General features: G+C 42.9%; 1 protein-coding gene across 32 annotated transcripts in view; it reads left to right on the top strand.

Moving 5' to 3' along the window:
• Positions 1 to 12,954, top strand: part of rims2a (regulating synaptic membrane exocytosis 2a) — a 200,943-nt gene that overhangs the window by 95,311 nt on the left and 92,678 nt on the right. For 22 of the 32 annotated variants that reach the window (XM_073872457.1, XM_073872441.1, XM_073872437.1 and 19 more), the window contains 5 exons: positions 926 to 1,023; positions 1,109 to 1,232; positions 2,237 to 2,283; positions 2,800 to 2,912; positions 6,275 to 6,322. In XM_073872457.1, coding sequence (XP_073728558.1) covers positions 926 to 1,023; positions 1,109 to 1,232; positions 2,237 to 2,283; positions 2,800 to 2,912; positions 6,275 to 6,322 — 430 coding nt within the window. The remainder of the gene's footprint in view (positions 1 to 925; positions 1,024 to 1,108; positions 1,233 to 2,236; positions 2,284 to 2,799; positions 2,913 to 6,274; positions 6,323 to 12,954) is intronic. The other 10 variants (XM_073872445.1, XM_073872443.1, XM_073872459.1 and 7 more) reach the window with 1 other exon arrangement.

Raw genomic sequence — 12,954 nt, 5'->3', positions numbered from 1 at the left:
AAATAGAAAATATGAGTTTTTAGTAATTTATGACCTATAACAAAAAGTTACAAAAACAACATAAGTTATAACATATTTAGGGCTGGGAAAAAAGAATCGCAATTAATCGCATACAAAATAAAAGTGATTTTTGGCATAATATATGAGTGTGTGCTGTGTGTAATTATTATGTACATATAAACACACACACACACACACACACACACACACACACACACACACACACACATGTATGTATGTATGTATTTAAGAAACATTCACATGTGCATGTATATTTATTTATATTTTTATATATTCTATATTAAATATAAATTAAAAAAAATATATATATATATATCAAATAGGTCAAAGTAAAAAATAAATAAAAGGTATATTTAGGGGTAAAAGTTTGGCCGCATATTTACAATTTTAAAATCAATTTTAAAATCTGTCCCTCGAAGAAAAGTAGTTGAAGACCCCTGCCTTAAACATTTCTATTTAACATATATGAGTACTGTGAACTTAAATATAAGTGCATATGTGCATTTGACTCAATTTACTTAAGTTCACAGTACTCAAATGTATGTGTTTTTAAAACTTAAATGGTTTAAGGCAATCGGTTTCCTTAAATGGTTGAGTTGAGTTAATTTTTTAGGTTTTACATTGTAATATAAAACTAAATTAGTTTTTATTAAATTAACTTAATTAAATATATCAAAATGTATTTAATATCAGTAGTGTGTGTTGCTAAGGAAAGACAACTTTAAAGGCGATTTTCTCAATGTTTAGATATTTTGGACCCTTCGATTTCAGTTGTATCTCGGACAAATATTGTCCTATGCGTACAAACCATACATCAAAGCTCATTTATTCAGCCGTGTTATTGTGACTGTCAGTGTACCTTTTGACATCTCTAAATGTCCAAATGTGTTTGCATTTTGAAAGTGGTTGGGGGAAAGATGACAGAGTCTGGTCGACTTTGTGCTTTCATCACCAAAGTAAGGAAAGGGAGTTTAGCGGATACTGTTGGACATCTCAGACCAGGTATTTGTGAATGGCTTTGTCATTTCATTAAATGCTTTAGTGAATGTATAGCCTTTGGTAAGTGTTTGCTATTCTTGTTTCATAGGTGACCAGGTCCTAGAGTGGAATGGCAGAAAGTTACAAGGAGCGACATTTAAAGAAGTTTACAATATCATTTTAGAATCAAAGCCAGAGCCTCAGGTGGAACTAGTGGTCTCACGGCCCATTGGGTATGACTTCTCCTTAAGCTTTCGTTGTGTTTTTAGTACAAATAAAAATTGTACTAAATGATGAGAACAAAAAAAAGACATAACATTTTGTTAATAATAAAATGTATGTGATTTCATCCCTTTAAAGTTAAAACTGGTGGCTTTGTTGAAAATACATGGATATGTATTTACAGCTGTTACATGGTTCCCACGGGTCCTTGAAATCTTTGAATCTGGGGGGGGGAGGGATTTAAGGCCCTGGGAAGTTTTTGAAAATATACATACAAAAATACAGGTCATTGAAAGTGCTTGAATCTATTTTAAGCAAGAAGTTTTCTGTAAAAAAATCCATATTATTCCCTGTGTAGTGTAGGATAATATCATACAAATTCTAGACTTTTTATGCACACGTGCTAAACTGTTCGCGTTAAATGCTTTTATCTTCTGTGTGCGAATGTTGATTCATACCAAAATGCTTTTTTGCATAGTTGTGTTTGACACATGAAAACGTCTCGGGTTACGTATGTAACTGTTGTTCCCGGAGAAGGGAACGAGACGCTGCGTCTCACTTGCCATACCTCCTGCGTCCCTGTATGCCGTCTTTGGCAATATTTCAGATAGCAATATACTTCCTGGCTCCCGCGTCACCCTGTCTTTGTCGTTAAGCCTCACCATTGGTTGAATTTGATATACACATTCAGACACACTTACCCCTGAAGACGTCCCCAAAGTGTCACCGCAGTGACGCAGCGCGAGTTCCCTCGAAAGGGAACTGTAACAATGTATCTTAAAAGGTAACACGATGTAACCTTGCTCTCACTTGAAATGTGTCCCCACATTTAGTCCTTGAATTTGAGGGTATTGAACCTGGAAAGTCCTTGAAAGGTCCTTGAATTTGAAGTTAACTAAAGTGTGGGAACCCTGTGTTAGTCTTGGTTCCATTTTAATTGTAATAGAGTGCCGTTTGAGATGTGTTTTTGAAAGAGTTTGGGTCATTACGTCACATGTTATTTGTATCATTGCAGAGATATACCCAGGATACCTGAAAGCACACATTCACAACTGGAGTCCAGTGAGTAGTTACTAAAGTGGATACTTTATGTGGTTGTATTTCATGAATTTTTGTTTAGCAAAATTTTGGCATAGACAGCAGTGTAGTAGTTAATTTTGTATGAATTTGGCAGATTTTCCAAAGCAGTTCATATTGAATCCATACAGTGCATTTTACCAGTATGTGCCTGGGAATCAAACCCATCACCTTGACTGTTATAATGTACTGAGTCTTACAATTTATTTAATATACTTATTAGTTAGGTATTAGAAATGACAAAATTATCTATAAATCCCATTTTTCTATTTTAGGGTATATTTAAGGGGTATCTAACTATTTTAGCTTATATTTTGGTATATACAACATTTCTGTTTTTCCTGACCATTTTTTTTTTCAACATTGATGACATTGCTAAGACATCTCTGCAAATATTAGATTTTGACAGCTGACTATGAAAGAATCTGTTTATATTTTTTGTGTGTTACCCTTAAGTTGTTTTTCTGTCTCATATATGCATTTGCCTTCATCTCTTCTTAGGTTCCAGTTCATTCGAGTCACAGAAGATGGATCGGCCATCTATATCCATCACGTCTCCCATGAGCCCTGGTGTGCTGCGGGACGCCCCTCAGTATTTATCGGGACAGCTTACAGTAAGTTTACAAAACTGCTGTCCTGTACAGAGGACAAAATGCGTTCCCCATTATTAAATTTGAAGTGTATTTTAAGGCAGCAGTTTCAAAAGTGACCTTAAAATTAACATATGACAGTCTATGTTCACAGTGTTACTAACGATAAGCATTTTAAGTGCCACCTGCCCTTGTTGGGAGTTTGGCAGACATGAACAGAGACCTCAGCCAAAGCTGCTATAGTCTCCCCAAACCTGATCAGGTTACATTTAGCCCTTGTGTAGTGCATTGCGTGACTGTAAAAAATACCCCGTCTGCTTGTAGTACATGAATAACTCTGGTGTAAAGTGCACAAGCAGGTTGATTTAAGCAATATAAATAAAGTGCAGGTTTTTCCCTAAAACTGTTTGAAAAGAATGGATGTTTTAGGTCACTATAGGTCAGGCTGTTTTTCAATGATTGATAAGTAATACTGATGTCCAGAGAAAAGAGTAAGAAAATGCATGATGTAAAATTTAAGGAATAAATGACGACGGCCGTTGAATTATTAGAAAATAATGCACTCCCAAAGTGGTAATGCAGCACCAGACGAAGCGGGTGTGCATTATTTTTAAAGGACCGGAGTCAGTTATTCTGCTTATATAACACGGTTACCACAAACATTGCTCTGGTGTCTATTTTTAAGACATCTGACAGGTTAGGTGTGCGGTTTACAGAAAAAGAATCAACACCAGTGTTGGGGGTAACGCTTTACAAGTAATGCGCATTACGTAATAATACTTCTCTGAAGTAACGAGTAAAGTAACGCATTACTTTATAAATGTACACATTCATATTTGAGTTACTTTTTCAAAAAGTAATGCAAGTTACATTTCAGTTTAATTAATTCAATTTAATAATAAAATATACTGAATTAAACTGAACATGGTAACATAGAATTACGCACTTCGTGCGCCTGAGTGGGAACTTTTTAAGTCAGAAACGGAGATGGCAGGCCAGAGCATGACATTTTTGCGATCATAAAAAACACATGCAAGGCCTGAAAGAGATCAAGCCTCAACCAAGTAAGAAAAAGTTACGCAAAAGTAACTTAAAAGTAACGTAAGCATTACTTTCCATGAAAAGTAACACAATTAGTTACTTTGTGGGGAGTAACTTAATATTGTAATGCATTACTTTTAAAAGTAACTTTCCCCAACACTGATCAACACCCATTAAACATTTCTCAACCAATCAGAGTAAAGCATTCAACAGGCCCGTGGTATAATAATATATTTTCTAATTTATTGTTATAATACCTCTTAATAAGGATACATCGATATATTGGCCTATAATTGGTATCGGCAGATGTGGGTGAAGCTGAGGGTGCTGGTTGCTGAAACCACGCTTGCCTAGCTCGACTCTAGTGACAGCAGTGGCAGTTCACCCATCAATCAAGTGGCCACGCCCTTAATTATACAGAACTTTAAGGCTTAACATAATTTTAAGGGATGAGTTACAAAAAAATTCACCCTCCTCACAGTTGTCATGAAGATCAAAATTAGCTATATAGACCAAAAATACTTTTTGGACCAGACTGTAAACATATTATTTTCTGCTGTAAAGATGAGCATTTTAAAATGGTGGTCTATGGGAATTGACCTCGTGTGCAAGAGTTACTCAAAGTCTACTCAAAGCATCAGTTGGATCAGTGCAAACAATAGTGTGTCGTTCATTGACAATGTTGTTGGTTTATGTTGGAACTGATACAAGCTGAAAACTAAAATCATCTAGTAACTGGTCTGTCTGACAAAATCCCTCTATCACTAATTTTCACATTTCCTAAACTTGATGTCATCCGTATCTCATTGAATCTGACCATTCTAACACTATATGGTGTTTACATGTGATTCTGTGTGTGGGATAGTTCACCCAAAAATGACAATTCTGCTTCTCATGTTGTATCAAACGTGTTTTTGTGTTGAACACAAAAGAAGATATTTTGATAAATGATGGTAAGCACACAGTTGACCGTCCCCATTGACATGTATTTGTTTTCCCACTATGGAAGTCAATGGGTACCATCAACTGTGTGCTTACTATCATTTATGAAAATATCTTCTTTTGTGTTAAAGGATTAGTCAATTTTCTTTAAAAAAATCCAGATTATTTACTCACCACCGTGTCATCCAAAAAGTTGATGTTTTTCTTTGTTCAGTCGAGAAGAAATTATGTTTTTTGAGGAAAACATTCCAGGATTTTTCTCATTTTAATGGACTTTAATGGACACCAATAATTGTACAGTTTTAATGCAGTTAAAATTGCAGTTTCAAAGAACTCTAGCGAAATGATTGTCATTTTTGACAAGAAAAATAAAAATGTGCACTTTTAAACCACAACTTCTCGTCTATCTCCAGTCCTGTGATGTGCCAAGCGCGACCTCACGTAATTGCGTAATGCCGTGGAAAGGTCATGTGTTACATATATGAAACGCACATTTGCAGACCATTTTAAACAATAAACTGACACAAAGACATTAATGAGTATTCTTCTTCCTCCACACTTTTAAACACTGGGGCGTAGTTTCGATACGTCATCCGTGACCTCTTGACGTGATGACGTATTACGTGAGGTCGCGCTGGCGTGTCACAGGACCGGAGATAGACAAGAAGTTGTGGTTTAAAAGTGCATATTTTTTATTTTTCTTGTTATAAATGACAATCGTTTCGCTAGATAAGACCCTTATGCCTTGTTTGGAAACGTTTACAGTCTGTTGAAACTGTAATTTTAAACTGCATTAAAACTGTTATGTGTTGGGGTCCATTAAAGTCCATTAAAATGAGAAAAATCCTGGAATGTTTTCCTCAAAAAAGATAATTTCTTCTCGACTGAACAAAGAAAGATATTGACATTTTGGATGACATGGTGGTGAGTAAATTATCTGGATTTTTTTTTTAGAAAATTGACTAATCCTTTAAAACATGAGGGTGAGTAAACAATGACAAAATGTTTATTTTTGGGTGAACTATGCTTTTAATAACAATCTTGCTACTTTGTAATTTGCTGAGCAGGAGATTCAATTTAAATAGCAGTTAATGCATGGTGGGATATTCTTGTGACCATCAGCATTTTTGTAAAGACAAAAATTTTCCAAGTTCACAGACAAAATAATATATTAATAGTCCAAGTTTCATGAACATAACAGATCGCTGATGATACATAAACAAAGTATGTAAAAGATTTGTATTCAAGTGATCACATGAAAGAGCCTCCATGGTCATTTTAGTTTAGTTTCTTTAAATTGAATCTCCTGCTTGGCTTCCCGAGTGTTGCATTAACAACTGGTTTTGTTTATTGCATTTCTCCTCATTGTTTCGTTTTATTTCCATTCACTTTTGCTTACCCAGAGCCAAAGCCTTAGTAGAAGAATTGAGCCTTTTAATCCTAGAGTTCAGGTAATCGTTGGTGTTTACAAGACACGCTATTCTTGCATTGCTTTCGTTTTTTGAATCTTCTGGATGTGCAGCAGGAAAACGGCTGCATTATCAATTAGTTTGCATTTTTTAAGTAATCTTTACTTCTGATGTTAAATTTGTAATGTGCCTATAAAGCATGTGCATGCAATAAATTTGGGCAAAAATATTTTAAGAGACACCCTCAAACACAGCATAATGATGAACAGCTCTTGCCCCGTGATGCGTTCTTATGCCGTGTTTAGCCCGGGCAGAGGAGTACTGTGTCTCTTTAAATGTTTTAGTGATTCAGAGATACAAAATTTGATTCTTTTTCCATGTAACATGAAACTGTATTGAATCATGACACTGTTCAGAATGATACGTATTGTTTTGGAGTTCTTCTCAATTCCATTTTAAAAATAATTTTTCACCTTCATCACTATGGTAATCATGCTAAAAAACCTTTTTCTTCAGTACTAACATTCATCACTTCAAGTTTCATGTTGCAGCTAAAAGGTGCCGTAAGCAATTTTTTATGAAGTCCACACATATATTGTACTACTGTACCTGACAGACATCACTGAAATGGGTGTCTTGAGAAATTACACCTTGTCTTGGATAAATCTATAGGAAATGTCAGGGGAGTAGCCTTTGTTTTCTTAGCAAATCAGAAAACTAGCAAATCAAAGCACTTTTTTAAGATTGGGTAGGCTGTGATCTCATTGAAAGATTTCGGTGCCCACGTCTAAAGAAAGCTTGCAAGACATTTGAAATTGTTTACAGCACCTTTAACCAAGCCTGTTTTATTATATCCCAAGTACAGAGATTGGTTTCATATCCCTTAATATAGCAGACATGTATTTTGTTTTCTTACTTATTGCTGCATGTTTACCCGAGTAGTATTAAACCCTTGTATAAGCAAGTATGGACTCTGGTTTTAAAGGTCTTTTTAGTGTTTCTGATGTGTAAGTATTTTCTGTCATGTACATACTTGCCTGAGCAGTGAGCTTGGTTTGTCATGCATCTTAGCATGTGAAATACAATGCTATAAATATAGGAATGCATATTACATTTTTGTTAACCTCTTAAAGGATTAGTCCATTTTCTTAAAAGAAAAATCCAGATAATTTACTCACCACCATGTCATCCAAAATGTTGGTATCTTTCTTTGTTCAGTTGAGAAGAAATTAGGTTTTTTGAGGAAAACATTGCAGGATTTTTCTCATTTTAATGGACTTTAATAGAGCCCAACATTTAATACTTAACTCAACACTTAACAGTTTTTTAAGGAGTTTCAAAGGTCTATAAACGATCCCAAACGAGGCATAAGGGTCTTATCTAACAAAACGATTGTCATTTTTGATGAGAAAAATAAAAAACGTCTCGGTTACGTATGTAACCCTCGTTCCCTGAAGGAGGGAACGGAGACGTCACGTCGTGACCGACGAATTGGGAACTCGCTTAGAGAGACCAATCTGCTTCGAATACTACTAAAACGCCAATGAACTTGGCATTGAGATATTTGCATAATGCTGGCGCCGCCCCGCCAGGTGCGTATATAAGCCCCAGGTGCAAATATAGAAATCAGCTTCTTTTTCGCTGAGAAAGCCGGAAAGTGTGACCGGCCGATAAACAGCAGGGAGCAGCCCTGTGGCGACGGGACGTGACGTCTCCGTTCCCTCCTTCAGGGAACGAGGGTTACATACGTAACCGAGACGTTCCCTTTCAGTCGGTCACTACGACGTCACGTCGTGACCGACGAATTGGGAATCCCTACCAAAACGCCACTGAGGGCTGACCTCTTCCAGTGTCTGCGTAAAGCCCTCCGGTTCCACTTAAGGATAAGGAGAATTAGGTTTTAAGGCAGAAGGCCGGGCACTAGATGTTCCTTTAACCCACAGTAGTGCCAGCGACTGGGAAGCGCCCTATCTGAGCGGTATAGGGACGCTGCGGAAGCCACGGCCCCATTAAGGGCTATTGGTGGGCGAAAGTCAACCGTAGTTGAGGTATAAATGACAGCCGTGGCTGTGTAAGCAAAGCAGTGCTCTGCTGAGGGAAACGTGGGCTAGTAGGATTAACCCCACGGAAAAATACTCACAAAGGAACCCGGTGGGACGCAATGTGGATGCCCGAGCCAAACACAGGTTCGCGAGGATGCAGCTAGTGAAAGGCTGGCAGCGGATGCTCCGCAACATCAGGCTGCCAAGGCAGCGGAGGAAGGCAAAACAAATTATTACGCATTTTTGCCTCGATGGCCTTCCATACTGAGCTCAGTTTGGAGCAGCAGTCGGAGGCTGCAAGCCGACCTGCGAGCCTGTTCCCTGTGCTTCCCCTAACGAGGAAAGGACACGAGAGGAGACAGGCTCGACACGAACACTGTAAAATCTAATGAACGTATTAGGTGTCGCCCAACCAGCAGCTCTGCAGATGTCTGTTAGCGAGGAACCACGAGCGAATGCCCAAAATGAGGCAACACTTCTAGTAGAGTGAGCTCTCAAATTAAATGGACAATGAATGCCCTGCAGATTATAAGCAAGGGCGATAGTATCAACTATCCAATGAGACATCCTCTGCTTAGTGACAGCTTTCCCTCTCTGCTGACCACCATAACAAACAAAGAGCTGATCTGAGGTCCTAAGGCTTTGTGTGCGATCCACGTAGATGCGTAACGCTCGTACGGGGCATAATAAAGCCATGGTTGGGTCTGCCCTCCTCCGGGGGGCAGCGCTTGCAAGCTCACCACCTTATCTCTGAAGGGAGTGGTGGGAACTTTGGGCACGTAGCCTGGTCTGGGTCTCAATGTAACACTCGAGACAGCAGGGCCAAACTGAAGGCACGAATCGTCGATAGAGAATGCATATAAATCCCTTACTCTCTTCACGGAGGCCAATGCTAGCAGGGTCAGAGTTTTCATTGACAAAAGCTTCAGACTCGCAGACTGCAAAGGCTCGACCGCGGTACCTGTAGTAGGGCTTCAGCACCATGGACAGGTCTCGGAGGAATAGAGGGAGGGCGCGAGGGGTTCAGCCTGCGAGCGCCTCTTAAAATCTAATAACCAAATCATGCTGGCCAACTGATCTGCCGTTAATAGGTGAGATGAGCAGAAATAGCGGCGATATCAACTTTAATGGTGGAGGGTGACAGCCTACCATCTAACCTATGTTGAAGATATATAAAAGCACAATGTTAAGCATTCTCTGGGGTCCTCGCGTTGCGAAGAGCACCAGGTGACGAAAAGGGTTTCATTTAAGCGCGTAAGCCCGTCTTGTGGACGGTGCTCGTACCGCGTCGATGGTGTTAGATACCGCTTGCGATAAATCACCTAAACCTTGCGCGCCCTCAACGACCATACATGGAAATCCCACAGGTCGGGGCGCGGGTGCCAAATGTGCCCCTTCCTTGAGAAAGAAACTCCTTCCTCCGGGGAATTCGCCAGGGAGGGGCTGTCGCGAGGAGCATTAACTCTGAAAACCAATTCCTGGTCGTCCAGTATGGGGCGACTAATAAAAGGCTCTACTCGTCCTGCCTGGCTTTGCACAGTGTCTGTGCGATTAAGCTCACTGGAGTGAATGCGTATTTGCGCGTCCCCCGCGGCCAGCTGTGTGTCAGCGCATCCACGCCGAGGCTGCCCTCGGTTAGTGAATAAAACAGGCGACAGTGGGTATCGTCCGGGGACGCAAATAGATATATCTGCGCACGACCGAACTTCTTCCAAATTAGCTGAACCGTCTGGGGGTGGAGTCGCCATTCGCCGGTGCGCGCAGCTCGGGAAAGCGCGTCAGCCGCTGTATTGAGCGAACCCGGGATGTGAATGGCACGAAGGGACCTCAGATGCTTCTGACTCCAAAGCAGGAGATGAGGAGCGAGATGCGACAGATGACGAGAGCGCAAAAACCGCCTTAACGGTAAATAACGCAACAGTCGCAATGTTGTCGGTGTCGGCTAATACATCCTTCCCTCGCATCTCCATAGCGGAGCGTACAAGTCCCAGATATACAGCGCACCGCTCGCGGCAGTTGGGGTGCTCTGCACACCCCTGAGACTGCAAGCCCGTCATACGTGGCTGCTCATCCCGTGCTGGGGGCATCGTATGTGCTACAGAATGCCAGGAGACCCGACTCAGGGGCATATCTTGCTATAAGAAATGCTGGGTCTGCCACGGGGTAAAATTGAAATGACACGCAGGTGTAATGGTTACACAGTGTATGCCGTTGCGCCACGCTCTCCTCGAGACTCGATCGTAAAACCAATGCTGAAGCGGTCTCATATGACGCAGCTCGAGCAGTGTCACAGCTGCAGCATGCTGTCATATGCCAGGAGCTTCTGAAATTGTTTCAGAGAGACCGCGTACTTCCCTCGAATTTGAACCGAGGCAAGTCAGAACTGACTGATTGCGCGCTCTTGTAAAACACGCCAATAAATCGACCGAGTCTATTTCCATACTGAGAAAAAGATCCTCTGCACGGGGCAAAGTTGCTCCTTTCCCAGCTGACCTGATGACTAAAACGAGCGAGATGCTGAAGCATTAAATCTCTGTGTTCGCGCACGTCTGCCAAGAACGAGCCATTATAGTTGACGTAAATATAAGCAGAATGCGAACAACGCTCTCTCGGAGATTTTAATGCCGTGACTAGCATTTTCATGGAGACACGGGGAGAGAGAGAGACAGCTCGAATGGTGTACTTGGTATTAATATGCCCACCCCATGACGCAGAGCGAATAAACGGTCTAAGGCGAGGGGAGATGGACACATGAAGTACACGTCTACAGGTTTAAGGCTGCAAACCGATCTGAATATTGAAATACGAGCCTCGGCGTATCATCCTAAAGGATCACATTTGTAGAGCCGGTGCGTAAATAAATCGGTCGTAACCCACCGCGTATTTTGGGTAATATGAGATAAAGGCTGGAAAAAACCTTATCATCATTCTCGGTAAGAGGGACCGGCTCGAAATGTCCTTCGCCAGCAGGACATCGACTTTTGCACGCAGTACATGTGCATCGGACGCTTTCACTATAGTGAAACGAATGCCCGTAGAATTTGGGGGAGTGCCGGTAATTGTATTTCGTAACCGAGGCGGACAGTGCGTAAAACTCAACGAGACGGGCTGGGAACTGAAGCGAAGCATCCAGGGACCGTACGAGGAGAATTAACGACACTACCGAAGTACCCGCGGTGGGGCAGCGAAGCGAGACAGGTGAAACTGCCGGTGCGTCTGCTGTGACAGCATAAACATCTACAGTATGTGTGTGTGTGACACTGACCTGAGCCCGCTGAGGGTGACGGTCGTCTGGTCTCCTGCGCGGAGAGCGCAGACTCCGGAAAAACACCCGCTGGCGATAGAGGAGAGATAGGGTGAGCTGGTGTGCCCGCTCACGGCTCTCTCGATCCTCTGGAGACCTGGAGAGGGAAGAGGAATGCACTCTTATGTGTGGTTAAGTGGGTACCGGCTGGACAGCCGGTGAACAGATGCAAACCAAGAATTTTCCACCCGACCCTCTACCGGGGGAAGGAGCGAATCACCGTCTCCTGAAGAGTGATCCTCTGCCAATCCGGGTCGCCCGTTACTGGCCACTTAAACTCCCGATTTTCACGGGAAGCGGCTAAGCGGGCGGGGCGAGCTGCTGACGACCGGTTCCCATGCGCTGCCGAGATGGGGTCCGAGGAGGGGAACAGAGGTGGCCGCCGCAGGACGCCGACGGCGAGAGGCAGACTGAGGAGCCGGCGTGGTGGACCAAGGGCAGCTCTCTTTTGCCGGGGCATGACCTAGGAGATCGCCTCAGTCTGCGCAGCGGAGCTGTACGACTCCACGGGCTCGCCGAAGAGGCCGGTCTGTGAGACAGGAGCATTCAAGAAGTTGTTCTCGTCTGCGTCCGTCATGTAAGCCAGACATAGCCAAAGGTGGCGATCTTGAACACTGTGGTGGACATCGCACGACTGAAGGTCGCGGCTTCCCTCGTAAACCTCTAAAGCCTTCGCTTGGTGAACCTGCAGTGACGTTATTACGTGCAGGGCTGAAGCCGCGTCTCCGCATGCCTGATGGGCAGCGCCCGTAACCGGATGACTTTCTATACAAACACGGGAGGGAAGGGTTGGGTGGTCCCTCCAGGAACGCAGCTGCATCGCAACCCCCCGCTCTACTGAAGGGATCCCCGTCTTTAGCGGCTCCGTTGGTGAGGGAGGTGAGGGGTGAAAGCTGAACGGCCGAGACGGCCGCAAATCACGTCAGCTCTTCGTGCCGTCGGGAAAGGCAGGAGGTGAGGACCGTAGAGGCCCGGGCAGCTCCGAAATACCAATCATATGGGCGGGACGGTTCGGGCGGAGAGGGATTAACCCCTCCAACTCTACCGTTTCCGCCGCTCGAGCGGGCACGGCCGCCATCTCCGGGACGACTCCGCCTCGGAGGGAAAGATGGGCACCCCTCTGATGCTGCAGAAGTGACGGGACCAGAAGGAGGTCCAATGGATTCGGCAGAAATCGCAGAACACGACTCTGCTGTCTCCACCGGAGCCTCAACCGGCTGAGGATGAGAAGGCCGGTAGGTGAAGGACGCATCCTCCGTCCTACTCAGCGTAGTGATGCGAAGAGCGTCCTGCGAGCGCTTGACAGCCGCACCATGGCGGCGTTCAGC

Source organism: Misgurnus anguillicaudatus, chromosome 10 (genome assembly GCF_027580225.2).
Source record: "Misgurnus anguillicaudatus chromosome 10, ASM2758022v2, whole genome shotgun sequence".
NCBI classification, from domain to species: Eukaryota; Metazoa; Chordata; class Actinopteri; order Cypriniformes; family Cobitidae; genus Misgurnus; species Misgurnus anguillicaudatus.
Note: the sequence above shows the minus strand (reverse complement) of the source record. Positions and strands in the feature narration are given on the sequence as shown.